The 27,628-nt window shown below is 45.6% G+C and overlaps 1 protein-coding gene and 1 long non-coding RNA gene across 9 annotated transcripts in view; one reads left to right on the top strand and one right to left on the bottom strand.

Annotated features, from left to right (window-relative positions):
* The window catches only part of LOC117774345 (fidgetin-like), a 42,001-nt gene extending 23,894 nt beyond the window's left edge, over positions 1-18,107 (top strand). For 6 of the 8 annotated variants that reach the window (XM_034606753.1, XM_034606743.1, XM_034606716.1 and 3 more), the window contains one exon: positions 14,644-18,107. In XM_034606753.1, the coding sequence (XP_034462644.1) occupies positions 14,644-16,898 (2,255 nt within the window). In that variant the 3' untranslated portion in view covers positions 16,899-18,107. Of the gene's footprint in view, positions 1-12,810; positions 13,675-13,959; positions 13,975-14,643 lie in introns of those variants that run through there. The other 2 variants (XM_034606760.1, XM_034606768.1) reach the window with 2 other exon arrangements.
* Positions 1-27,628, bottom strand: part of LOC117775158 — a 366,941-nt gene that overhangs the window by 249,758 nt on the left and 89,555 nt on the right. The gene's annotated exons all lie outside the window — the stretch shown is intronic.

Below are 27,628 nucleotides of genomic sequence, written 5' to 3'. Positions count from 1 at the left end.
GTGTGTATGTGTGTGTAAAGAGGAGAGATTTTGGCCAATGAACCCTTGTTGTGCTCTGTCCTCCAGTACTGTGTCTATACTGAGTAAGTGATCCCTTGGGATGCAGTACACACATCCAGCATCCTTATCTCGCTCGCTCTCCATTCCTCTGTCTGTGTCTCTCTCCCTCTCTCCCCGGCTCTGTGTGTTTGTCTCAGTCTTTGTTTCTCTCTGTGTGAATCTGTTTCCCATTCTGTTCCTGTCTCTATCTGTCTCCCTCTTTATATATGTCCTCCACCCTCCCTCTTCCCTCCCTGTCTCCAGACTCAGGCGGCGAACGAGTACAGTAATTTAATGGGCTGCATCAAAAACAAACACACACTCATGATTAGAAAAAGGCGGATTTATGTCTGAGCAGCAGGAAGTTTACCACTTCCTCTTTTGCACAGATTCGCCAAATAAAACAACACCTCTGCCCCCCCCCTCGCTCCGCCGAGCTTTTACTTTCCCTATATGGACGCGACTAATGACTTCGTTCGTACAACGTCAGCAATGCATCTTGTTTTGTGCACATCTTTTGTGCTACAGTATGGTAATTGAGTCTTGACAGATGAGTGTTGTTGGCAGTATCGCTGTTGTGTGTCTCATTTCCTGCGTGCCGTTGCCGATTGACTGATAAGATAAGAGGCCCGTCGCCACGTCTGAGGGCTGCTGCGCAACTAACAACCTGATGAACGGCAGCGCTAAAGCCTGTGATTAAGCCCGGGGAAGCGGCGTTGACTCGGGGGCGCTCGCTGGGTAATCTGCGCCCAGCGTGTGCAGCACGAGTGACGGGACTTAAAATGACTGTTGGACAGCGAACCATTAGAAATGACACAGTGTAGAAATCTGTGTTGTGCGGCCTCAGATTCGCTCACCGCGCCGTAACGTTTTTGCTGTTGCTAGGAGACGCTGAGGCCCTCGGACACATCTGGTCAGCTGTTAGTACAAGTTGTTGACAAGGGCTGGAGCTGCCGCAACAGCATGATATTGTTGACAAAATGAGGCCGTCTATGGACTTACTGTGGCTTTTTTCAGCTGCAGTGCTGAGGAGCAGGTAAATAGGGTTTTGTAAGGAGATGTACGAAGTTGTGTTGGTATTACTTTAGTACTAAAACGTGAAAAATACCACAAGTTTCCAAAATGAGAATATCACAGCGTGGTTTTCAAGCCGTTTCGTCAGCCCCGCCGTCCTCGGCCTTTACTCCGCTCCCTCCTGGGACCCCGGCGGTGGAATGACATTCCCCCTCCATCAGGACAGCACCGTCACTCCTTATCACAACACTCATCACTTCAATAAATACTTCACGCCCTTTTTTCCCCGGCTGCATCCTTCTCAGCTCCTCCTCTCCTTCCTGCCTGCACCCATATCCGTCACGGAGCGGAATATGTTTATCACCCAGGGTGTCTCTTATGCCAGGGACCCAATCACAGCCTTTTTCATTTCCGAGATTTAGAGAGAGAAGCCGGCACCGAAATATCGCCCTCCTGTCAGTGCCTCCTAAAGCTGGACCGTCCTTCGTCTTTTGGAGACAAGCTTTTGTATTTTCCAGGTGACAAACAAGTAGAGATGATGTGTTTCCCTCAGGCTCGGAGCTGCGGCCCACACTAATAAATCTGTAATTATTTATTTAGTGGGAGAGTGAAAACAAGACGTTCTCTAACTGCTGCCGCTGTGAGAAATGTTGAGGAGGAGAATATGTGAAAGTGGATGAAGCTGCCAACACACAAACAAACATGCGCAGCAACACTGTTATCAAGGTCACAGTCTTTCTCACTCCAGATCAGGCTGAACTGGAGGGGAAATGCAGAGCAGAGGAGAGAGAGGTATTAAATATCTGGCGTCTGTTTGCTTCTCACAGCCTCAGTGGCTTTGAGTGGAGATGCTGTAGAAGGATGTGATGGTTACTGCCGATAATGTCTATAACGTGCTAAACCTGTAGATTAAAAATGAATACAAGTCGTAGAAGTCTATGTGGTAAGTTTTCGATATAATCAGTTTGGATATTTTCCAAGTATGTGAGAATGCAATTATCCGAGTCATTTGCTCCGGAAATGTTCCAGGAAACTTCCCCTGCCATCCCCCTCGTAAATTGTCCAGAAAATGTCCGAGTGAGCCCATGTGAGAATACTGCAGGAAAATTGACGTGATGGACGTGAGACTGTAAGAATACAAATATCTCAGGAGGAAAAAGAGGACTCATACAAAGATGGCGAGATTCGAGAGCTTTTGGCGATAAGGGCCGACGCCGAGGTCAATGTGCTGTAAACAAAACCACAGAATTTCCTCCACCCCTTGTCTGAATGTTCCTGTTGTTTGACAGCACATCTGACTCGGGACAATCTCCTGCTGCGTTCTTCTTTATGTGAAAGGCAAAGTCCGGAAATGTTCATGTCTGAAATCAGCGTAAGAAATGTGATTTTGATTAAATTTACTGATGACAGCTATAGTGCATCGATCATGGGTTCAAGTATTGGTCGGTCACATTTAATTTCATGCTGTGGGCCTCAGTTGTATATCCTGGATATCTGGTGCAGATAGTTACTCACTGAATATGTAATTAATCCCACTTACTCGCAATCCGAATGCTGTACGTCATCTTCAGGCACAGGCTGAGACCCTGAGCCTGAACGCTGGCTACGCCTAAGTGGCCTCGACAGCAGCAGTTCAGACTTTACCTGATAAATAAAGTAAATAGCGTGTTTTATTTTATTACCCTGCGAGTACAGCTGACAGAATGTGTAAGCCGTGGGTTGTCATGTTAGCCGTGAAATCTGCAGATAAACCGCTGCACGGCGTTCACGGCGCCCGGCCTCCTACCATGTTCATAGTCTGTGAATGTGATTACAGCTATTGATCGATAGGCAATGACACAACGCTGGTGCATGTCACCTGAGGAGGGTGTGTGTGTGTGTGTGAGAGAGAGAAAAACAGGCGCACAGAGAGTAAAGAGAGTGTGTGTGTCCATATGTATGTGCTTGTTGGTCCATATGCTGCATGTACATACAGTGTGTGTGTGTGTGTGTGAGTGCATGTGTGTGTGCATGCGTGTTAAAGCCTGATCCAGGGCGGTAATGTGAGATCAGACGTAGCCTGTTAGCCGGAGCCTTACATCTGCTGTCAGCCACTCGCTCTAACTCTGTTAAGGACGTTATTGATTGCTCATTATTACCCCGTTCTCTGAAAGATGAGCGTCCCCTATGATCACATTAAATCTCTCCTCTGTCCAATTCTCCTGAGATGCCTTCTGCTCATCGGTGCCCATCAAATTTCTCCTCTGAGATCTGATATCAAGCAGCCTGACGTGTTTCATTGCCTCTGGTCCTCGTTGTTTGATTCACTCCAAATAACCGTCTCTTTTCTTTCTTGTTATTCCTTTTTTCTTTCTTTTGAATGGACGCAGTTTAGCTAATTGATGTCTTTAGTCTGTGTAATGGAAATCAGCAAACACGGATGAGCCACATTTGAAATTGTGATTTGTTTTCTTTTTACTGCACGCATCAGGTTTTCATGTTAACTTTGTGATCCGTGTTTATTGACTTGATAGGAAACAAGAGCAGCTGACAAGAGAGTCATAATATGTACTTTATTTGTCAGACTGGGGCTATTTTAGCTCCGTGGCGTTTTATTTAAAAGGCGCCGGCGCTCGCTTGTTTGTCTGCAAACTGTCAAACGTGTTGTCTCATTGAAAACCGACAAATTTGCCTCTGAATTTGCTTACAAGTTCAGTTCCCTGCCCTTTCAAGTTCCCTGCCCTCTCCCCGCCGCCGCACGTTGTCATTTTTGCTGACGATAAACAGTTGTTGAAGGTGTCACGCGTCCACCAGCCCCTGTAAAGTTTGGGACTGTTGAAATCCAGCCCTCAATGAGAGGCCATCTCATCGGCCCCTCGCGTCCCCATGAATAATGCAGAGCTATCGACTGTGTCAGTTGAGCGCGGGGAGACGCGGCGGCAGCCAGCTTGATATTCAGCTGCCGGAGCTGACTGGATGCCCTCACTTTGAGACAAACTGCTGGCAGACTGCTCTGACTTGCACAGACAGGACCTGAATGTGCTCCTGTGAGATGAGCGGGGCGGCGTTGGTGTGGAGGTAGTTAGTTTTGCCCCAAGGAGCCTGGTGTTGGAGTGGGTAGAGAGGCAGATAGAAAGAAGACGGCACAAATGTGTTCATAAATGTGTGCACATAGATATTTGCGGTTTATACCAGATCCTCTCTCTCTTTCTCTCTCTTTATATATACACATGTGCTGTGGGTTATGTGTGTGTATGTGTGTGTCTGTGTGTGCCTGTGTGTGCCTGTGTGTGTCTGTGTGTGCGTCCTCCAGCCGAGAGCTCTAGTGAGAATCTCCTGCCCCCTCGACACGACCAGTTCAGTCTCAATGCCACCGATCGATGGGCGTATTGATCCGCTGTTTGACTGTTTAGACAACCTGTGTGAATTCCAGCATAATGCGAGTTGCACAGTGGATTTAAAAGACGCACGTGAGGGCCTCGCCGCCTCGTGCCTGTGCACCTGCAGGGGCGCGCACGCGTACCTGAGCGGCTGGAGTTGGAGATGTACAGTACACAGGCGAGTTCAAATGGAAATGAAGCAGCTGTAGGACGAGCTTGACAGGCGGCCGCGGCGCACGGATGATGACTCAGTGTGCGCTGCGGCATTCGCCTGAGTTTCAGTCCAACTGCACGGCCTCAGGCGTCACGTCCTCCCGTTCCCCTCTCAGCTGTTTACCAGACAAATGAAATTTATTAAGCTGTGACCTTTAGCCTTCACTCCTGCATATTATTCTGTATATAATATATATTTTGACTCGTCTGAGCTTAACTTAATTTCTTAATTTCTTCAGTTTGCAAAACAATACTTTTCGAACATTTTAACTATACCGTGATAATTGGCGTCATTTATAACTAAGTTCTCTACCGACGTTTCCCAACCAAATTTCCATAAATCAGTAAATAACTAGTAAATAACTATTGGTGTGAATATTTGGACTGATAGAAATAAACAGTTCTCCAGTTTAGGTGGAGAAGAGAAGAAGAAGAGGAAGTGATGACGTTATTCAAAGAGTCAAATGCGACGGAGATATAGGATTTATGTTTGTTTCTTATATCAATGTGTGGAAGGTTACAGTCTCATTATTGGTCTGCACATATCGGATGTTTTCATCTTTAATTGGACGCGTATGCTTCATGTGTGTGATGCTTTATTTCTCCCTCGGCCAAGTACTTTTATTATTTTAATTTCCACACGGGTGTTTTTAAGCTAAAAAAGAAGAAGCACATAAAAGCAGGTGGAGAGAAAGGCGCAGTCCGAGACTAATTCTACTTCCCGTTTTTCATTTTTCACTGGGACACAGTGTGAGAAGGGGAGAGTTGGCAGATCTCGCCAGAATCTATATGAAGTGTGCAGGGTTTGACACTTCAAACATGCACCGTGAAGGATCCTGCAAGTTCACAGGCTGGGGGTAGAGGTTATCCCAGCTAGGGCCTCCTCAGTAATCCACACATAGCCTACCCCGCAGGCACACACACACACACACACACACACTCGCACACACACACACACACACACACACACACACACGCACACGCACACGCACACGTGCACCACTCGCGGCGGGCGTTAATCTCTAATCTCACTCGCTTGCCAAGTGTTTCATACACTACAAAAATCTCAGCTTTTTTTTTTTAGGTGCTTTTAAAATCCTCCTTTTAATTGTTTAATTTCATTTTATTAAAAACAGAGAGATTTTTCTCAGCATGAATTTTCATTGGCAGATTTGTTTTTCACTACTATGAAGAAGAAAAGATTAAGTGTAATTATGAGCCTGTAAAGTTGTTAAAATTGTTTTCGCAGAGTAGTTTGTATTATAGGCAGCGAGTTGGTTGCAAACTATGAAGTCGTGGTCCAGTCGACCGAGTGCAGCCCCCCTGCCCCCATCCCTATACAAACCACACACACTCACACTCACACTCACACACAGTCTGCACACAGCCCAGCGCAGACAGACACACATGCATCCACAGATGGTGACACTCCGGCAGTCACTCCTGGGCTGTCTATTTGCCAGCAATGATAATACACACACACACACACACACACACATATGCACAGCGCCTGGCGGCAAACAAACGCGGCGATGCATCATTGAGCATCGGCTGGTTTGTGTCTAACTGCTGAGGGGAAATCAGTGTGGTGTTAAGTAACCATTCATGTGGAGCCGAGACCACACACAAACAAACATCGCACCCACACTTCTAAAAATACCTGGGCTGAATAAAATAATATGATTGAATAATATGAAAGTTCTCCCTCTACACGACGTGCATGTAGGAAAATATTGACTGTGGAGCTTTTCAGCGAGTGGGATCATTGATATGTTAATAAACTCCAGCATCTCTATTTATTCCCATGACAAATATCTCTTGTGAGCTTTCAAACTCTTACTTGGATTGTGATATATTCATTTGTTGATGCATTGTTAATGCTTCCACTCTGGGCCGGAGTGTGCTGTGTAGGTAATCGCCCACTCTGGGGCTGCGGCGTCGCTGTTTGTGATGTGGATCTTTCCTGAGGATTGTATTTGAATAATGAGGGGGGCTGGAGCGTTCTCTTGTGCAGAGTGTCTCCGCGCCGCCGCAGTAAATGACCTCTGAATAGTTGTTTTGGATTAGCCATCAAAGTCTTCTCTCCAAGTGGCCAATAGATAGGTACTTCCAGAAATGAGTCACTTGAAAATGATCATCGCCGCCGTTGCCGTATAAGATAATGGATAACCATTACACTCCATTTTCCCCAGCTCCTCACCCACACAACGCCTGCTCTTGAAATATGATGCATCCACTGTGCTTAGTGAGCACTTAATGTCCGAAAGCACCGTGTTTGTTGAGATTTACAACTGCGCCGGCGGGAGGGGGAGAGGAGAAAGAGTGCGTCGTCGGCGTATAATGTTGTTCACTCAATAATTATCTCATTTTATTTACGAAGACAGACAGCTTTAGACGGGGTTAGAGGCTTCCTTTCTATTATCTCCACCTGCCACCCCTCTACCGCCACCCCCTCCCCTAAATGACGTCCTTCATGTCGACGACTTCACAAAGTTGCCATCGAGGAGGAAGGGGTTGGGCTCTGGGGGGGGGCGGGGGCGGGGTTGCCCTCGGCTTGCGTGGAAAGAGTGTCGAGGAGAAAATAAAGAAAGCAGAATTTCCACCGCAGCTCTCTTCGCCGGATCAATGTCATTTCTAAAAGGATTAGGCCTCCTCTCAGAAATCTATTTTAATTACTGAACACACAGGTAAACAAAGTGGTGGTGGATCGCAGGTATGGATCCGGGCGTCAGAGGAGTATTGATAGTGTGCGGCCCCAAGTTAACCCCGGGGGCCACTCGGAGAGATCCTGTTGACTGCACCTCAGGCCTGAGAGCTGTTTGTGTGACTGCTCCTGTTGTCACCAGGCAAATTCTGCAGCTTAATGTTCAGTAGCGGAGCAGGATGTTAGTCCTACGAGGTGTTTGCTTTACTTGACTTGTCTCTGTAAGTATACAAACTTAGGCTGTTGTCACACATGCAGTGCAAACAGTGCTGCAGCTCATAGGGAACACTGGGAAATTGCTTTATTAGTATTATAACTGAGCTCCAACATATAATCCTAAATATTCTTTTCAAGGGTTTCTCTGTAATAATTAATGACTTTATTGGGTTATAAATCAGTGTATTGTACATGAGCAATATGGATTAATAATTAGTTTATTGACTTATTAGAACTATAACAAACTTCATAAACCCTAATATAGTATAATTCATCTATATCTTTATCTTTGTTAGGTTTATTTATTTGTAATATATTAGTGCAACTATTTATAAACCTGATTATTATGTTGTAGATATACTAACTTATAAATATGAGAAATATGAATGATTACATTATATATTAACTTAACTTTATTGATGATAATCCTGTAGTATAAAGCCAATTGTCACAATATGTAAATCTTAACCAATAAACGCTGTGTTAAGGGTTGTGAAACTATAGTTTATCAATAAACTATATATTATTGATAAGGCTAATTAAATGGCTTATATTATGTTAGTAACAAGTTACAACAAATACACCCTAGTAATAAGAACTTAAAAAAGCTTCAATTAAGTTAATAATTGTTTGAATATGCTTTAAAGCTCATAAATATTAAGATTTATTTGCAAAAACCTTAATAGTTAACTCATTATAAAATATGCTGTATAAGTTTGTACAGATGGAATTTATTACGATTCTATTAATTATTTGTTGATGCATAATATGCGACACATTTACATTTACATCAACACACGTGTTTGATTATTAATGGTTTTTGATTTGATAAAAATTAGATACCACAGTAAGAATAAATAAAAACATGTAGTTTTATGACGTCACACAGGACTTTACCCGTCTCCTCTCTGATGATCTGGATTTCTCTCGGCCTGTGAGAGCTGTTTCTTTTCCCAGTGATGAAAGAGGAGATGTGCAGATGCTGCGAGGGTTGTGACACTGCTCCAGCACGGTGCTGCTCAGGCTCTTTACAGATGTTTTGTTCGCCAGATAAGAATAATCTGTTTGCCTCTGCGGGGCCTGATGTTTCTATGCATGTCGGTGTATCCTGCGTGTGGCCACGTGTGTGTGTGGGTGTGCGTTGGTGTGTGCACGCAGGGCTGTCTTTGAGGAAGGAACCCGCGTGGAGCCGGGTGATTAGGCACGCTGCGCTAGTCACAGGAAATGGAGTAGCTGACGGACAGGCCGAGTGCATTATAGATGAATGCCGTGCGTTAGCGGCGCCGAGCCCCCGCAGAATATCTCTCAATTTCCTCTCTGAATGACAAAAGAAGCCACGCACAATTTCCTTGATCCGGAGCATTTGTTTAACGGCGCCCTACCCATTTAACCCACCCATTCAATCGTCTGTCTAGTAAAAGGAAATTTAGACAGTGTCAATTTATACAGCTCTAAGGGAGATGTGATACTGGCGGGCAGGGGTGACGACGATATGCCTCTGGAATCTACTAAGAGATTTATCACTGGCTTCTTCTGTGAGCTAAATTTAGAGTCGTCATTAAACACACCCTAATATTTTTTTAAAGCCTCGACGGCGAGTTTCTGTTTTTACTCTCGATCTGCAGATTTCAAAGTTTGATGGTCGAAGCTGCGAAAACTTGTCACGAGGTCAAAGATCGCGGATTACAATGAATATTTGATTTATTTTTTTTAAAGACGCTGTCATTTGTCAAATATCCTTATTCCGCTGCTCCGAGCTGTCATCTTTACAGATCCAACCCCCCCCCCCCTCCTTTACTGTCTTTGAGTTAGTGACAGCTCATCTCTCCCGGTCACTGCTCGCCGTCTAGACTTTGAACTCGGCTCTGTTTACTCCCTTATCTGTTGTTGTTGTTGTTGTTTCTGTCGTTGCTTCGCGACAGACTGTGCGTTGTAATGGCGGATGAACTGAAAGGCTTCAAAGACGCGGATTCGGGATCGTCGGATGGCGTCTGGCGTGGCGGCTTCTCTGCCTGTGACATGGGCTGAAAGAGGAATTTAGCAATTCTGTTGACACACATTTGTCTTGTTTGTTCATCTCATTTAGTTTTGACTCAAATCGAAATGAATACAGGTTATTAGTGATTTCTTTTTTTAATTTTTGATCTGCGATCGCTGACATCAACGCACAGTGAGCGTTTTGGTTGTGGTGTGTGCCTTCGTGCATGTGTGTGTGTGTGTGTGTGTGTGACACCAGTTCATGACTAATTTCATAATTAATTGCCTTTTGGAGGACCTAATCACATTATTTGACACTCCACTGTAGGTTGTGTGCCAATACAGCGTAGCCTGTGGCTTAGTCACAGTGTGCTGGACTCATTAACAAGGTGGTCCAGAGGTTGTCAAACACACACACACAAGGCCGCCATGTGCACGCATGAGAATTCACACACACACACGCACAATAAGACAAAAGCTACATACGACGCAGATCCAGGCTTTTTACACGTGCAGTAATTTGGAGTTTAAAAGATGCCCTCTGGTGCATTTGATAAGGATTTGAATAAGCGGCTGGTTAGATTTCCCCAGTGGTGCGTGAAAACAGGTCTCTCTTGATGAAGTTATCGCTTGTCATGCAACTCCTCCTTCTTCAGAGAGAGGCTGGAACAGATTTTCAAAAAGGCCGTGACATGGTCGTTTGTTTTTGAAGGTCTTCGGTGTCTGTTTATGTTTGGAAGACAGACGCGCACGTTTGTACGTCTCATCTCAGATTGTGTGTGTGTGTGTGTGTGTGTGTGTGTGTGTGCAGGCATGTCGATGTCAACATGTGAGCCGGCCTCTCTTTCCCAGCACTCGCACGGCTTAATTATGACGTTACCAAAATGGGCAGTTTGCTCTGACACCCCGCTTGCAGAATCACACAGCGGACAGACTTAAAAGAGCTCATTAGCTCTCTCTAAAGAGCTGTTTACTGCACATACACACACTGGCAGTAATAGGCAGCTCTGTTGATGCAGATGGACGCCGGGTGTAATGAGAATGATTATGCTTCTCTATGTGGAGGCTGGAGGAGAAGACAAAAAAAATATACAAAAAAGTGCCGGCAGACTTGACGCTTCAGAAGGTGGAGAAGATTTTTGTTGGATGTTGTTTCAGCTGAGTGCACGATCTCTCTCTCTCTCTCTCTCTCTCTCTCTCTCTCTCCCTCTCTCTCTCTCTCCCTCTCTCCGTCTTTCCCTGCAACAACACACTCACACACTTTACTTGCATGTGTCCATCTAAACACTTTTGCAAACGCCCTCCCTCCCAGGCCAAGACCAAAATATCTGAAAAAGGACTGTTTACCTCCCTCGCTACAGATTCTGCACATTCACAAGCAGAATCTGTTTGTATAGATCAGTGAAACACAAATGTCCGGACCCAATTTTACATCCATCCTTAGATCCTGTGCGAAAAACGGCTGTAAACCACATTCACGAAACACATTTACTTCAATGTTAAAGTTCCGACTAATTAATATCCACAAGTAATATTTTCCTTTTTCATGTTTTAAATGAGAAAAGGGCCTTGAACGTTTTTTGAGAATGAATGGCTGGCATTCACAGCACTTGATATATTATATTAACATCCAAAGAAAAACTCTCTGCTGGTTATTTGTGTTGATTTCCATCCATGTTTCATTCTGACAATGAATCCAAGGACTTTTCCGTAACTTCCAAGGTCTTTTCAAAGTGAGTAAAGAAGAGCAGCGTGTACCTCGGCTGATTTTCCCACCCAGTCGACCCCGCCCATCCCACTCTGCCACGTTAAGCGACTTTGCTTTGCTCATTGTCCTTGGTTTACATCACATTGAATTAGAGGATCCACCCTGGACGATACCAAAGTCAATCCTCCTCCGTCTCTTCCTTATGTTTTGGAGAAGGAGCAGCAAGTTCAAAGCGCTCAGTTCAAAGCATCTGTCCTCATTTGAATAACGTAGAGTAATCGCTATTACCTTATTTAAATAGTGCAAGTTATCATTTGGCCTTCATTTGCATTGCAGGGGTAATCACTGCGTCTCTGCATTAACCTCATTATAGAAGAGATGAAAGCCCTGATGGAGCCTGACACACTCTTTTATATATGTTATCTTTATTAATGATGGAATTAGAAAGATTCATGTTTCTTTAAACGGAGGACACATCAGAGTTTGATGGAGTGTCAAACTCTGTGGAGGGAAGAGTGTGTGTGATTCGGCTTGTTGTATTTTGTCACATTTTTTTCTAGTCTCTCTCTCCCTCGTTTGGTATTTTACGGCCTCGCTTCCTCTCCTCCTCCTCCTCCTGGTTTCTCTCTCTCTATTCCTCCCTCAGCAGATTTTTTCTCGTGTTATATCGACTAATAATTGTCTTTCATTTTTCAAGATGCATTTTGCACGAAGAAGGCTGCTCCGACATTGCAATGATTTTTTGGGGGGGAAGGCCCTGTAAAATGAAAACGACAGGTTTCCCAGTTTCTTAATGTGTTAATTCTTCATTCATCTCTTTTTATTTGCCAAATAATTGTCTTTTCTCTTCGTGCAAAAGAGTTTGAACCACTTGAACACCACTTCAGTCCGTCGCTCTGTTGGTCTGCACTATTAAAACGTCACTTTAAGATTTAATCAGTCTCGGACCAGGTCAAGTGCTTCACGACGTCACTGTAATAACTTGATCGACAGCGGAAGGTCAATAATGATGTTACTGAATGGAAGATTCCTCAATGCAGCTCTTTAAATAACATGTGACAGTGGATACTTCTGCAGTTACACAGCAGCAAACCTTCAAGCCTCATGTAGCTCCTCATGCACACGGGGGAGTGGATTGTAGATTAGCCAGAGAAGTCCGACGCTGATGGCTGAAGACGCGGCTGAATCCGGCTTAGAGCCTCTGCCACGTGTCGCCCCCTTGCTCAAGAACATATAATCTCGTTCTGAATTCAAGTACATATAATCTCATGATTCCTTCAGGTTCATATAATCTCATGATGCATTCAGGTACATATAATCTCATGCTGATCATATGTTAATAGGGAAAAAAGACTTTGGATCTACACCAAATTGCAAACACTGAATAATATCACTCCCCTAAACATGATTTTTTTCATCAAGACCCATAAATTATTCTCTGAGAAATAAATAAACATCTTGAAAAAACATCCTATCTCGTAATGTTAGGTTTCATTGTTCACAAAACTTGAGTTTCCAATAAAAACAATATAATCAGGCTGCTTTCAAGGGCTTGTAGTGAAATTTGAATTTGACCTAAATCCTCATTTACTCCTCTTTTGTCCAGTTTTTCCTGACTTGTAGTTTCCTCCTTGAAGTGCTGCCCTTTTATTATTTCCATATAATATATTCTCAGCTCTAAAGGAGCCTTCCAGCTAATGCAAAACTTCCCTCTGCTCAGCTCTTTGTCTGAGGCGTTCCCCTGCTCACTACACTGGGAGGGTGACAGGCTCGCCAGCCCCTGCTAGACTCCCCTCGGCTAAAATGTTGTAAATTAACACAATTAGCAGATCGCCATTCTGCTAATTAGCCACTGGCGTCTGCCGAGAGAAGGCTGGAGAGGAGAATCAGAGAGGAAATAGGAGTCTGGGGATTCCCCCCTCCCTCCTTGTGCTGTTACCAAACAAACACAGGCCCTCTGAGAAAGGAGCATGAGAGTGTGAGAGTGTGAACGTGTGTGTTTGTGCCCTTTTTTGTGCACGTCTGTAGCATAAATGGATGGGAGGAAGGGAAGATTTGCTCCTTGGTGAATGGATTTCATTGTGCAGGCCTGCTTCACTCAGACAAAAACACACATAAACCAATTCTGGAGCAGGTAGGGCTCACTAGACCCCCAACTGTGGATCTCCACATGCATCCACTGCCAGTCAATAAGTCGGAGGAAGCAGCCTAAATGACACCGATATTATCCTTTATTTGTGTGCACTAAGTCAAATCAAACAGGGTTCAATCTGCCATGCGGCTGCTGTGATTACGCCCCGTCCAGCCTTTGATAGCGCCGCGGCTTTGATAGTGAGACAACGATGGAGTCGCCGTGTGACTGTCAGTGTTTGCAGATGGCATTGGCTGGGATTAAAGGAAACAGTGGCTCTCCAGCCTCCTGAGGCAATAAAGGGAAAAGCCAGGTGAGTGTGTCTGAGATGAGATGGAGCAAGGGAGGAGAAAGGGGGGGAGGAGGTGAGGCGAGCACACAGGGAGTAAATAAAAAAAGAGGGGTGGCCGCAAAGAAAGAGCAGAAAGGGAATGAAAAGAAGAGATGTATATCGAAATAGATGGAGTCAGAGTAAAAGGGGGTGAGGGGGAATACAGAGGGGCTTGGCAGGAGGGGAGGTGGAAAATGGACGACGGGAAAAAAGCAAAAGGGGAGAGAGTGAGAGGGAAGATGAGGCAGCGGGGGGGCGTGAAGAAGAGATGCAGACGGAAAGGTAAAGAGAACGTGGAGAGAGGAGGTCAAGGTGGAGCTGTGCAGACAGGAACTAAGCCGGAGACACAATGTGTTGTAATTCATAGCTCGCTGCAGCTCCTGTGTGCGTGCCTGTGTTTGTCCGTCTGGGTCAGTGGATGTGAGCGTGTGCGCGCCAGCACGCTTGAGTGCAGGCATAGATAGTTTTTGTGTGTCTAAAAAAGGGGGTTGTGTGTTTTTATGTGTGTTGGATGAAAGCACCATGAGCAGATGGGGGTGGATGTGCAAGGTTGTGTGTGTGTGTGTGTGTGTTGCTTTGTGGTGCACGGCGAGGCACATTTTCAAACCCATCTTCAGCCACCTCAGATGAGCCGGGGATTATAGACTGACCCTCGATGCCTCTGTCTTATTGGTCTGGCCGGGGTGCATCAGGCTGCAGTAACCAGCCGTCCCACCGTCCTCTGTACTGCACCACACCTGCAGACACACATTCTCCTGATCTGCACAAATAAACGATTCCACTCTCACGATAAATATATGATGAATAAATGAAAACAAGCCTCCAGATAATATCACATTTTTAATTGACCGCCCTGCATCCCAGCCAATTTGAAGGTGTTGTCATTTTAATTATTGTTCCAATGATTTTAGCGTGTTGGTGTGTTCACATGTCTCTCGTTCTCTTCGTCAGGCTTAAAGATGCAGTGGACCCCCGAGCACAGCCAGTGGGCCGAACAGCATTTCGACATATCCTCCACCACGCGCTCGCCAGCCCACAAGGCTGAGGCCTACAGGGCGTTGCCCGGCCACCTGCAGCGCTCCACCGCCTACCAGTATGCCTGGGCCAATGACGACATCTCAGCCCTCACCGCCTCCAACCTGCTCAAGAAGTATGCTGAGAAGTATTCTGGCATTCTGGAGATGCCGGGCGGATATTCCGAGGCCCCTGGAGTGATGAACGGGCGTAAAGGGGAATCGGAGCCCTGGCAGGATGGCGTCTACCCCATGAGCTGCATCCCAGAGGGGGTTTCGGTGAGGAAAGGAGGGGTGGCGGCGGCCTCGGAGGTGGTGTCTGGTATGTGCAGCTCCCCTGGCCTGGCCTCCAGCACCCTGAGTGAGCCCAGCTACTCCAGCAGCAGCTGTGGGAGCCACAGTGCCACTGCCCTCCACTCCTCCTCCATGGCCTCTCAGGAATACGGCCCGGCGTACAGCGGATCCTACTTGCACAGTAGTTACAGCTCCCAGTCTGCCCCGACCCCAGCTCTCCCCTCCCCGCTGCACAGTTCTGGGCTCCTGCAGCCGCCCCCTCCACCGCCCTCCCACCCCACATTAGTCCCAGCTTACAACGGAGGCTCCCCCAACTTGTCTAGTTATAATTACCCCCCAGCAGGCTACCCAGCTCAGAGCTCAGTCGGGCCGGGATACAGCCCTGGGGGAGCACCCCCTCCCTCCTCATACCTCCCCTCAGGCATCGCTGCACCCACACCACTCCCCCCCTCTTCTACTTTACCTGGATACCCATACCAGAGCCACAACCTGACCCCAATTGCCCCAACCCCTCTCAGCAGTAGCTCCTCTAACTCACTGAAGAGGAAAGCCTTCTACATGACAGGCCAAGGAGAGATAGACTCCTCTTATGCTAACTTTGCTTATGGTCAGTCTCGGAGCTCTGCTGAGAGCCCCATGTACAGGATAGCAGACAGCAGCAGTGCAAATGGAGGCACCGGTGGTGGTGGCTTTGACAGGAGCGCTGAAAAGTCCTCTTTACCTTTTAATCCTCAGAAACAGTCCACGATGTCGTCCGAGCAGAGGAAGTACAGCAGTCAGGCAGCAGGTGGGCCACTGACTCCCCCGGCCTACGGCTCCTCCACCCTGGGGGGTTCCCGCTCAGCTGACTCCCTCGCCAGCTTCACTTCGCCCTCCCTCAGCGAGCAAAGTGCTGAAGACCACCGTCTCCACCTCTCCCACTCAGCACCAGGGCCTTCCTCCTCCTCATCCTCGTCCTCCCGACATGCTGAGGAGCAGCTAAAAACCAGTGACCCTCACCTCCTCGATATGGTGACCTCTGAGATCGTCCAGCAGGGCCCCCCCGTAGATTGGTGTGACATCGCAGGCCTAGAACTGGCGAAGGCAACTCTGAAGGAGGAGGTTCTGTGGCCCATTCTCCGCCCGGACATGTTCAGCAGTTTAGGACCAACCCCACGGTGTCTGTTGCTGTTTGGCCCCAGGGGCAGCGGCAGGACGTTGCTGGGTCGCTGCCTGGCCAGCCAGCTGGGGGCGCCATTCCTGCAGCTCAGTGGTTCCACGTTGGCCACCAAGTGGTTGGCTGATGGAGAAAAAATTATCCGAGCATCGTTTCTGGTGGCGCGCTGCCGGCAGCCATCAGTACTGTTCATCAGTGAGGTCGACATGCTGCTGTCAGCCCACCTCAGTGAAGAGAGTCCCATCAACCGGCTGAAAGGAGAGCTGCTCGGCCAGCTGGACTCGCTGCTCATGGGCTCCGGTGAGGACGGAAGCAACCAAGTGCTGGTGGTTTGCTCCACAAGTCGACCCCAGGACATGGACGAGGGGCTGCGCAGGTACTTTGCTCGAAGGGTTCTGGTTCCCCTGCCGGATAGCGTGGCCAGACACCAGATTGTGACCCAGCTCCTGGCCCAATCTCAGCACAAATACTGCTTGAGCGAGGAGGAGCTGGCGCTGCTGGTCCAGCGTACAGAGGGTTTCTCCGGACTGGATCTGGCCAGACTCTGCCAAGAGGCCCTCGTGGGTCTGCTACATGTCTCTGCACAGGGCATGGACATGACAGGGATGATGTCCAGGGGACAGATCAGGCCCCTCACCTACCAGGACTTTGAGAGTGTCTTTTGTAAATTCCAGGCCAGTATATCGCAGAAAGAGATTGACACATACACTGAGTGGAACAAAATGTTCGGCTGCAGCCAGTGAAAAGATAGATTCCGCCCTTGAGAAAACGAGGCATCCACAATTCCTTTCCGCAGGGCAGACGCATTGTGCTGGAGGGGAAGGCATGCAGGAGGCCAACACAAGCCCACCGAGTTCTCACAAACAGGGTTGAGACGCTCCAAGAGACCTGATCTGATGAGACAACTGGCAGTTTCGCGGTTAATGAGCAAGTTTTAATTTGAATGCTTGACACTCCAGAAAGCCGGGCATTGTTTACACATTGCAAGCGAGTTGGCTCCAGAAGAAAGATGCCCCAGTGTCTGTATATATATCGTTATGTTCTTGTTCTTGGAGTTTTGTTTGGCTATCCAAGTGCCTGAAGTGGTGCTTTCTGATTTCCTTTCTTTATTGGCCTCACAATCTACATTCATGGCATGAGCTGATGATTATTAAGAGCTTTAACACTTCAGCAGTGAGTCTGAACAACAGAGATTGACAGTGGCCATTGCTGGTGGTCAATCATTCTTTATTGTCTTGCTAAGAGCAGTAATCCATCAGAACGGCAGTCGTCTGGGCTCGTACTCATCTCTTCTGATCCTTTGTCTGCAAAACAAACAAACGTTACAAACAAAACTCAGGAAAGCGTTTGTGAATTGTACAGTACCTTGAGTTATCCTGACGAAAAAGCACTAAGATCCGAGAGGGGAGTCCACGGCAGTTTATGTCTAGCGAAGCAGTGTTAGGTGTACCTCAGCTGGCTAGGATAAATAGCAAAGAGATGACAATGAATGTACTAGATATGTTCTGGATTGACAAAATCGGCACTGAGAGTAAAACCATAATTTCTTTCAGATCTTTCCCTCCCAGCAGCTTCTTTAGTTTCTTCTCCACCAGTCCTGAAATTTTAAAACAGTGTTGTTTGGGGGTTTTAAGCGACGAGCAGGTTTTAGGGGTGGTGGGAGCTGTATATTTATCAAAACACCCATAATCATCACTGTTTATATTTAGCGAGCTAGACTCTATGGTTGGGTTCTGTCAGTCAGCTAACGTCTGCACAATTACCTCAAACAGCTCATTTGTCATGTGGTTTATCAGAGGACGATGGAGGAACCTGATAGAAAAACTCCTCCGGATGAACTAAAGGAAAAGTTTGAGGAATATGCTCTTTTGCTTTCTTGCCTATGAAATCAGATGAGAAGGTTGTTACCTCTTCATTTTCTGTAATTCTTCTATAAAAAAGAAAACTCAAATCCACCTCTGACAGTTTAATTTGTACCAACCTGTACTGGATGAGCCGCTAAGCTACAGGCTGCTGTTTGGCTCATTACATTTAAAGGACATATAAGAGCTGTATCCAATTTTTTTATCTTTTTCTGAGCAAGAAAGTAAAAAGTATTTCCTGAAATGTCAAAGTAAATTCTAATTGGATTTAAAATGAAATGTTTGGCTTGATGTCATGTTAAAAATGGAGCATGAGGGTCACTTAAAGGGGGGGAAAATGGAGATTTCGAGAACTACGTCGTATTATTACGTCAATTAAGTTGTAATTTTAGGCTACGTGTCATTTCAGTGGAGGAATATCGTAAAGCTCAGTCTGTCGTCTGTGTTAAAGTGAGGAATGTGAGTTGTATAAGTTTCACAAATAACACAAATGTTTCCTCCTCCACAAAAGAGGCAAATTTCCTCCATATCTGTGTGGTTCTTTCTTCACAATAGACTCAGTTTGCTGATATCTGCGTGATATTCAAAGTGGTTCTGAAGAAACAAGATTGATAATAACGATTTTGGATCCAGATTATGACCTTTATTCTCATAATATCATAACATTATTCTCGAAATCTCAGCCCTCAATATGTCCCTGATACTCCATCATTCATTCTGTATTGGAAACAGAATAATAATCCTCAAGCAACTCCACAGTTTTGTTGAAGTGAGCTCTTGATATTCTCCCAAGTTTGATTTGAAAGGTATCTAGTTGTGAAAGTATGTGTTGCTCACACTGATTATCTGTACTTGAATTGGATTGGTTACAGAATGGGATTCCACTCCTGTTATTTTAATCACACATCCATCCAGTGCATGTCCCTCATGTCTATAATTTTCTACAAGTGTGGAAAATAGAAAATCAAGAGTAAATTACTGTTTTTGCCAGAGGTCAAGGGGTCATTTGATCATAGCAATTTTCACTGACCGATATTTCCTGCAGTGCATTTAGTATTATTATTGTCACAGCCATGTTATTGTCCGACCAGGAGGTACAGACGCAGTTAGCACAACAGTTTGAAAACTTTAATCAAAGGATGTTTTGTCCAGAACGAAGGCACCAGACTAACTAATCCAACCCATGTAACTTTACTGTCAGTTTTCTCACTATATCTACACAGATGACATAAGAGCACATAGTCTAAGTGCATTTTCAGTTCACTGAAAGGCTTTGTAACATGAGTGGGTCATTTTTTGGCACTAGTCTTGAAGTCCCTTATACCTGAAGGTTATCTGTTGCCCATTGTATTGCATCGGAATGTATTTTTGTCTCCTCCTTGTCCAAGAAACTGTCCTCGAGCTCTTCTCTTGTGGCATGGGAGTAATTATGATAGTTTATCGTATGTGCACTAAATGAGTTTTCGTGTAATATTGAAATGTCTCGACGTCTCACTGACAGCACTTGCTTTTTTGTTTTTTTTTTCCTGAAGGAGATTCTGTTTATTCAAACCAATGATCAGCTTTGTGCATCTCTTTTATTTCAAATATCTCTGTCAAACTAGCCACATAGAGTGAACATGTGCACAGGCCCAGTCTGCGTTTGCTATCTCCGGCATGGGCAGCGTCACCTGATGTGTGGGGGGAAGAAAAAAAAAAAGTTCTGCTGAGCGTCAGCAGAATTGACGGAAAGGAAAGACAGCCAGGCGGCGTGGCGGCAGCACAAGGGGAAAGCAGAGTGGTCCGTCAGAAAACCACCCTCAAAACAATCTGTACCAGAATTCCTTCTGTCAGCAAATCCTCTGGAGAGACAGTCCCTTCAGACAGAAAAAACGACTAATGCACTTCAGAGCACACAACAGCAGCACAGGCGTTCTCTCTCAGCCCGCAGCAGACGAGCAGACGAGCAGACCACTCCAAACACACAACGCTACGCTTGTTTGCTCCGTGTTTTGTGGTCAGTTTGAATCCAGCTCTTATTCTTTTCTTTTTTACTTTTTGGGGAAAAAAAACCTTTTTTTCCTCATACGGACGCTAGAGTTCTTTGAAGCATTTCTACCTCATGGCTACAAAACACGCGTGGTATTTGATTTACGTCTTTCCAAATGTCGGACATTTGTGAAAAATGCATCGAGAAAAAAACACAAAAAAAGCGAAGTGGAGAGAGTCACACCATGAAGTTTTTGCGCAGTCTACCTCAGATGACTGTACTTAAAACAAATAGGTGATGTTGCAACCGCAGGCTGCAGCATAGCCAAGTGTGCGCGTGTGTGTGACAACACTAATACACATGGCGACAACACTGAAACACACTCACAAGTGATTTGTGAGGGAGGAACACTCGGGGTCGACTTCACGCTGACCCCGGAAATGTATAATCCAGTACATTTGCTTTAATCTTTTGTGAACTACTGTTGTTGTGCGCGTGTGAATGTGTATATACGTGGGCACACTCTTCTTTTCTTTATTTTTTATTATTTAGTGTGTTGAATTTTATAAATTGTTAGTATATATAACACACTTGCACAACTTTAAACCAGAGTGTAACGTGTTTTCTGTTGTACATACCTATACATACAATACAAATGCACCACTTGTTTATATGTGTGAATATGTTGCCATACTTGCAGTCGACTTAAATGTATTTTCATGTAATCTGAGGTACAAGCAGCAACAAACGATTCATTAAAGACATTTTCTTGGGAGATTATATCTTGTACATCTCGTTTTTTTCCCTTGTCAACGGTCATATGAAGGTTCTTGGAGGGACGGACGGCGTAAAAGATGAATAACAGAATTTATTTATCAGTAAGAATAAATGTATTGTCCTGCCAAAAAATAGCCCATCTGAAAAAATCGCCGTAATGAGCCTTGAGTTAGTCACCCTTGTGTGCAATTATAAAATTGTCCGTGTTGCGCAGGAAGCCGGCGCTGTCGCTCCGCTCATTAAAATGTAACAATTCATTTCTCTTGCTGTGGTACGAGTGGCAAGACCAAAACATTAAAGCATTAATTATCCCTCTCCATCAAAAAGAATTTGGATTATGTGAGTACTCTTAATGAAATTGATGTGCATTTGCCCGCTGCATTTCCAAGGTATATGATTATATACAGTGTGCGGCGGCGAGGTGTGGGAAGCCGGCTGTATAGCCTCTATAATTATCTGTGAAAACTCAAAAACGCTTCGCAGCAGGTTAGAGTGCAACGCAGGGGCTGCTGCCGTCTTTGTTTTCCCACTCCGAGACAAGCTATAGTTATGATCACTGATAATTTATGACACAAGTTCTATTATTTGTCAAATATAAAGCTGGTAAATGTAGTTTCTTCTTAGAGATTTGAGCATTTTACTGCAGTTTTCTTGCTCCACGCTTTATAAGAACCGCTGGTTTCTTCTCTAAAGCTGCAGCTGGTTTTGTTTCATCGATAAACCGACTTTCAGGTTACGTCTTTAGCTTTATTCATAATAGCAATGTTTACATGCTTTCGTGTGATAAGGAATGTACAATGTCCTCTTCACTTTAAAGGGCCCTCGCTCCATAAGCTTCAGCCTCACACCTCTGCTCACAATTAAAATATGCTAAGCGATCACTTTTTTTCCTTAAGTAGTCTTAAATGTGCAATCTATTCAAATATGAGAGGAAATTGCCCACAGCTCCGCAGAAAAAGGTGGTTGAACAGGGGGGTAAAGCTGGAATAAATTATGCAAATAACACAAAGGACTTTACCACTTGAAAGCCTAATTTTCCTATAATCAGCACACTGTCGCCTAATATTTTTTTCCCACCTCTTATTAAAAGTGACTGTTCTTTCGCCGATCATCAGATGGCTCTATCTGTCACTGGACTGTGAAATGACTGCAGCCTGCCAGACTAAATGCTAAAGCATTTTGCCGGAGCTTTTAGATGATGGTTACATTCCCACACAAGTAATTATGCGCCGCAGAGTCCAGAAATAAGGTTTAATTATACAGTAATCGTCTGTGATGGACACTAGGAAGTGGTGAGTACCGCCAGACTGCAATCCATCAATGACAAACCTCTGGCCAGTTTTAATTCCTCCTCATTTGCATCCTAACCTCCACACCAAGTTGCGCAAACGCTGTTAAATGTTAATAGGACCTGTCTCGCCACTCAAAATGAACGCTTAAGCCATTTTTTAGTCGCTCCCCCTCCCCTCGCTCTCCTCTCTCCCTTTTTGTTTCATCTCTTTATCTTCCAACCCGCTCCCTTCTTCTCTTTTTCATTCCTCTCCAAAGCCGAGGCGTCTTCACGCCATCCTCTCCTCCAATCCTTCACCCGGCACGGCCCCCTCCTCCCTCCCTCCCCATCCTCGCAGGCCTCGCCGTGGAGGAGGCACAGAGCGGTCACTGATGCACTAATTGGGAGCAACACTTACAGTTTTATCTCCCCCCACCACTAATAGCGGTCTGCACTGAAGCAACTCACCTTAGGATGAGGAATGGATGGATGGAGTTGGAGGTATATAGGAGGTGGTGGGGATGGGGGGGTGGTTGGGGCCTCGAATGAGAAATTCCTCCATGCAGACCGCAGCGCAGACTCAGTGTGAGATTGGGCCCTCAAGCCATCATGGTTAATCCATATCCCGCAGGACCTCGGACTCAATTCCCTGCTTCATTAATTGAAAACGATGGCCTTTTTTTGGTGTGAGTGAATAAAACAAGGAGCCATTTACGGGGGGAAAAAAGCATTTTGTCTGGTTTTGTTCCTGAAGTAGCTGCAATCTCATTATGCCTCTGTGCTGCATTTCAAAATGTGCTATCATCTTTGTCTTGATTGTCTCCCGGCGTCTGCAGAGATAAATACACGCGCTGCTTTGCCGCGCTGATGCCAGGACTGTTTTTCACTGAATCATTTGAAGTCTTATCAGCCTTTATGGAAATAAAGCCTTTGCTTAATAAAGTGTTCCACAGGCTTTGGGAGAGTAGCACATAAACACCTTTTTTTTCTCCCGACAACGCCATCATTAGCGCATCTTGTTCAATGCTTTACACATAATTGGAATCAACATCCATTGTTCGTGTTCTTGACCTTCCACTTGTTTTCCAGCAGACACTCAGAAACATCGGATTACTGCTGAGAGGGAATCTTAACTAGGAGAACACATGCTAAGTGCCTTTGCTTTGTTTTATCAGGGGCACATTGCTTCACTTTGAATATAACTTGAAAACTCGTACCGTGATTTAACGATATAAATTCCAATGTGATGCCGTGTATTCCAACATACAATTGAAATTAATCACATTGTCTATTTTCATGATATGGTCTCCTGATGTGCAACCATGCATGTCAAAAGGCCTCCAATTGGTTCCAGTGGTAAAAACAATGTTTTATAGGTAATTCAGCAAAATATAGGGAATAGACTGTATAACTGATATCTTAACTCCTGCACTACGACCAGAGATGTTAACTATACGCCTCCAATTGGTTCCAGGGGTTTTCTGATTTTAGAAGAATCTTTCGGATTTCCACAGAAAACCAGTTTAACCAGTATTAATGCATTATATTTTATAAAAGTATCATATATTTGAATCAGGGACTGCAGGCATTAGATACAGGAGTGAAGAGTCGAATATTTCCCTCAAACAACAAGTTTCCATGGTTTAAAATTCTGCACTGAGTCACGTAAGTTTAACATGTTTGGAACTCAAACCATTATGGAGTCGACTCTGGATCCATTTCATTAAAAGCAGCCGCTCTCCATGTGACTCCACTCGCTCTGGACCGGCTGAAGACGAAGAGGTCGCAGAAATCTGAATCGTCTTCACCTTCTGCTGATGCATGGAGATCCTGTGTCTCCCATGCAAATGCTGCTCTTGATTATGCAAATATATTATTATGTTAATGGTGACCATCTTTAATAATGCATGGTGTTGGCATATTGATAATGCATTGCATTTATTGTCATGCAAATTCTACGTTGGGAGCCTATTAATTGACACTTATCAGACTCTCAATCACAACAGGAATAAACCTTGATTTCATTAGAAAAATAAATCTAAAATGTTGTGATTTCTAATTAAACTGCAAATATCAGCAAGTAGATTGAAATAAAAGGTTTCTGTCTGTCCTATCTACCCGGTATCCGTCAGTATTTGAGATCAGATAGTTCTTTAAGTTTAACAGCTCTTATCAGTCCAGTGCTTCTCTTGCGAGGCTCCTGAGCCGTCATCGAGATTCAAAGACGCCAAAAAAACGTCTCCATTTGATCGCACAGCCCCGTCGCTAACAGGGGAGTCGTCCTCACTCCGATGCCCACCTCCCCCGGTGCAAAAAAACTTAAAACAAGCCTTTTTGGGCGTCACAGGAGGGTACCTTCAGAAACACTTCTTCTTTGTGTGTGTGTGTGTGTGTTGTCAGATCGGTGCTGCTTGTGGAGTGTTCACAGGCACTCGGGGACGGGCTGTCGTGTTAGCGCTGAGTGGCAGACCGACCGACTGACAGCCAGCGAGGTTGTCTCTGGAGGATTCCTGCTGAGGAGGTGTCGCTGAGTGAACTATCAGGGACTGTGATGTGCATTAGGCTGAGCAGGAGACCTCCACAAAGACACATTTGTTGTTTTTAGTGGGTGACATTATGAGAGATTCATTAGCTGTCGACTTTTCATTACTCAAATCAAAGGCTTTCATGTTGCCAGACAGTGATGGACAGGCGGGAAGAAGCAGATTTCTGCCTCTCTGATTGATTTCCATCACAGCTCATACTGCACCGACACCATCATGTCACCATCGTGTGATTTTCTCCTTTACTGCCAAGAAAATCCCTCGCTGCCGCACTCGTTCTATTTTCTCCTCCGTGCATCGTGTTGGAGGTGTAGTTCCCTATGTGATTTTCCCTCGGCCATAATGCCACATAGTGTATAACTGCCGGTGGAGACATCCAATTAGTAGCCAGTCAGGCTGTGTTAGCTTAGTTAAGAACACACACCTACACAGGCGTGCACACACACACTATCACATGTGTCGCGAATGTACAAACACACACACACCCACACACAGGGAGGGAGTGGATGCACACAACCACTTGCTGTTTCCACATGAGTACGCTCGGTGGAGGTGGGGGATGGGAGGCCTGAGATGTGTGCAGGGAGAGGGGATTGTGGCGGCGGCGGCAGCAGCGGCGGCGGCATCGTGGTGGTGCGGTGGTGGCAATCTCACCCAATCATGTGTGCTGGGAATGACTTCATTAGGAGGCCCTGTTGAAGTCCAGTGCCCGGGAATTGCGTTTGCGGCGGGGATTGGAGGGAGGAATGGAGCGGAGGGAGCGGCACGGATGAGTCCTGAATCCCTCTTTTATCTGGCGTGTGATGGAGAGATCCAAATCAACAGCTGTCAGTCAGGTGGGCCCCAGGGCCAAGGCCTCCGGCAGAGGGGGGAGGATGGGAACGGGAGTGGAATGGAAAGGGGAGATCTGCTGGAGGACTGAGGGAGGGGCAGGGGCTGGAGACGACAGGGCCTGACTGATGAGTTGAGTGTCAGTCCCGGGTTCCTCCACAGGTTGGTGATGCTGATTTGCATTTTAGACGTCAGCACTAATTGCAAAAGCGTAATTTTGCATTTTTAAAACACTTGAGAATCATCCTGAGAATCTACAGCGACATGGTTTTGTTGGGACAGGAGTAAAATCTGAAATGCAGGAAATAAGCACATGTTTTGAAGTGTGTGCTAGAAGCAAGAGAGTATACTAAGTTTTACATATAAGTAGTTATTTAACTTATTCAAACTGAGAACCTTCTTGCTGCACACATGTGTCCTTTAAAATCAATACTGTTCATTATTCATACTAACCCTAACCCTGCATGACTAGAGGCCTAATAAGCTGAATCACTGAAAACAACTGTGTCGGTGTAACTAGCACCTGGTATAATATATTTTCTAACCCTCCATTACTCTTTGGAACTTTGTATTTTTTTCTCCCATCACTATCTGGCATTACGTGTTTTTTACTGCACGTAATGTAATGACATCATCATGTGCGTAGGGTCATCCATTCTCCGAGGGTGTAGAGGAACAGAAGTATGAAGTGGTATAAAATGGAAACACTTAAGTACAAGTACATCACAACTCTATTTAAGTACAGTATCTTGATAAAAGTACTTTGTCACTTTTCACTTTTACTGCTACTGGAGCCAATTTAGGGATTTTCATCCTGCAACACAAACCTCGACACATGCATCCATGCAGTGTTTGTCTCTCAGTCCCACTGTGTTTCACAGGCTGCAGCCAGGATTCTTCATTACTGTATAAAAGCAGGCCATTATGTAAATAGTACATTTTCTCATAGATCTATGTGATAACAACCAACCCAGACATCCGCTGCTGCTGGCGACTTGTGCTCAGAGATGAGGGGGAGTAGATGCAGAGAGAGCGAGGTGAGTGTGTCTGCGCCGCGCGAAGGTCACTCCAGATTGAGAAGTTTGTCAAAATGTGATGACATCAGCAGTCTGCGAGCCGTTATTGGCCCTGGCTGAGCGTCGGCCACGTCCGAACTGTGTGAAATTACAAAAAGAGGAAAAACACACACTCAAACTGACCGCCACCGCTCTGCCAGAAATGATTGCCTCCGAGGTTTCCTTTTTTTTTCTTTCCTCAGCATCTCCGCTTGTTCACCCATGCCTTTCCTCCTCCTCCTCCTCCCCTCCTCAGCACCAACAACACAACTCATATCCCCATCCCCCGCTGCCTCACTCTCACAAGGCTGCAGGGATGTGTTTCTCCTCAAGGAGGTGGAAGGAGCCTGATCTGGATTTAATGACATTAAACATGGTGTTTATGCTCAATAAGAGGCCTGTATTATGTTTGACCCAAGACAGTCAACACTTTATCTCCACACAAATGGAATCGTCTGTCATCGAGTCTATTGAGTCATCAATATCTGCTGCAGTTATTTGTCTTTTTTCCCCCTCTCCTGGATCGTTTACAGTGAGTAATCATCTGTCTGGTCGCCCGCGTCTCAGGGGTTTGATCGGATGGCGCTTTTGAACACCGGCGGAAACCTGCCTGACAATCCAACAAGCCACTCACCGAAGATTGAGAGGGCCCCATTATGTCGGCTGCCTGTGGCCATATCAGAAGGCTTTTCTTCTCTCTCCTCTCGCCTCTACATAACACGCAGCGGTAAATAAATCACTGCTCCGACTCTGTTTATCGATCGTCCCTCGCTCCGAGCTCCTTCTTTTTCTCGCCCCCCTTGTCTGCTCGTTCTTCTCCGCGGGATGAATTGTTGCTTTGTGTATTGCGGAGGGCGAGATTGTCAAAACTAAAAGGAGGAGGAGTACTCTCTGACTGCGTGACCCAGTGTGACGCCGCGTAGTTAGCCTCCATTAGGGCTCCATATTAATCGAAATAATTTCAATTAGTGGCAGAGTTTGCGCTTGCTCTCCTGGAGGGGAGGCCTCGGTCCTGCTGGGACTTCTCTATCGGTGCCATTGTTTCAGGCAAGATCAATTAGTTACAGAGAAGTAATTGAGCCCAATCTGAACACTTATTTAACCAAGACAAGCACACAGCTCTATTAGGCTGAGCAGGAAAATTCAAGGTGATTTGCTTTCACGCA

This window comes from Hippoglossus hippoglossus, chromosome 2, assembly GCF_009819705.1.
Source record: "Hippoglossus hippoglossus isolate fHipHip1 chromosome 2, fHipHip1.pri, whole genome shotgun sequence".
NCBI classification, from domain to species: Eukaryota; Metazoa; Chordata; class Actinopteri; order Pleuronectiformes; family Pleuronectidae; genus Hippoglossus; species Hippoglossus hippoglossus.
The sequence above is the reverse complement of the archived record's forward strand: the minus strand, read 5'-3'. Positions and strand labels throughout refer to the sequence as shown.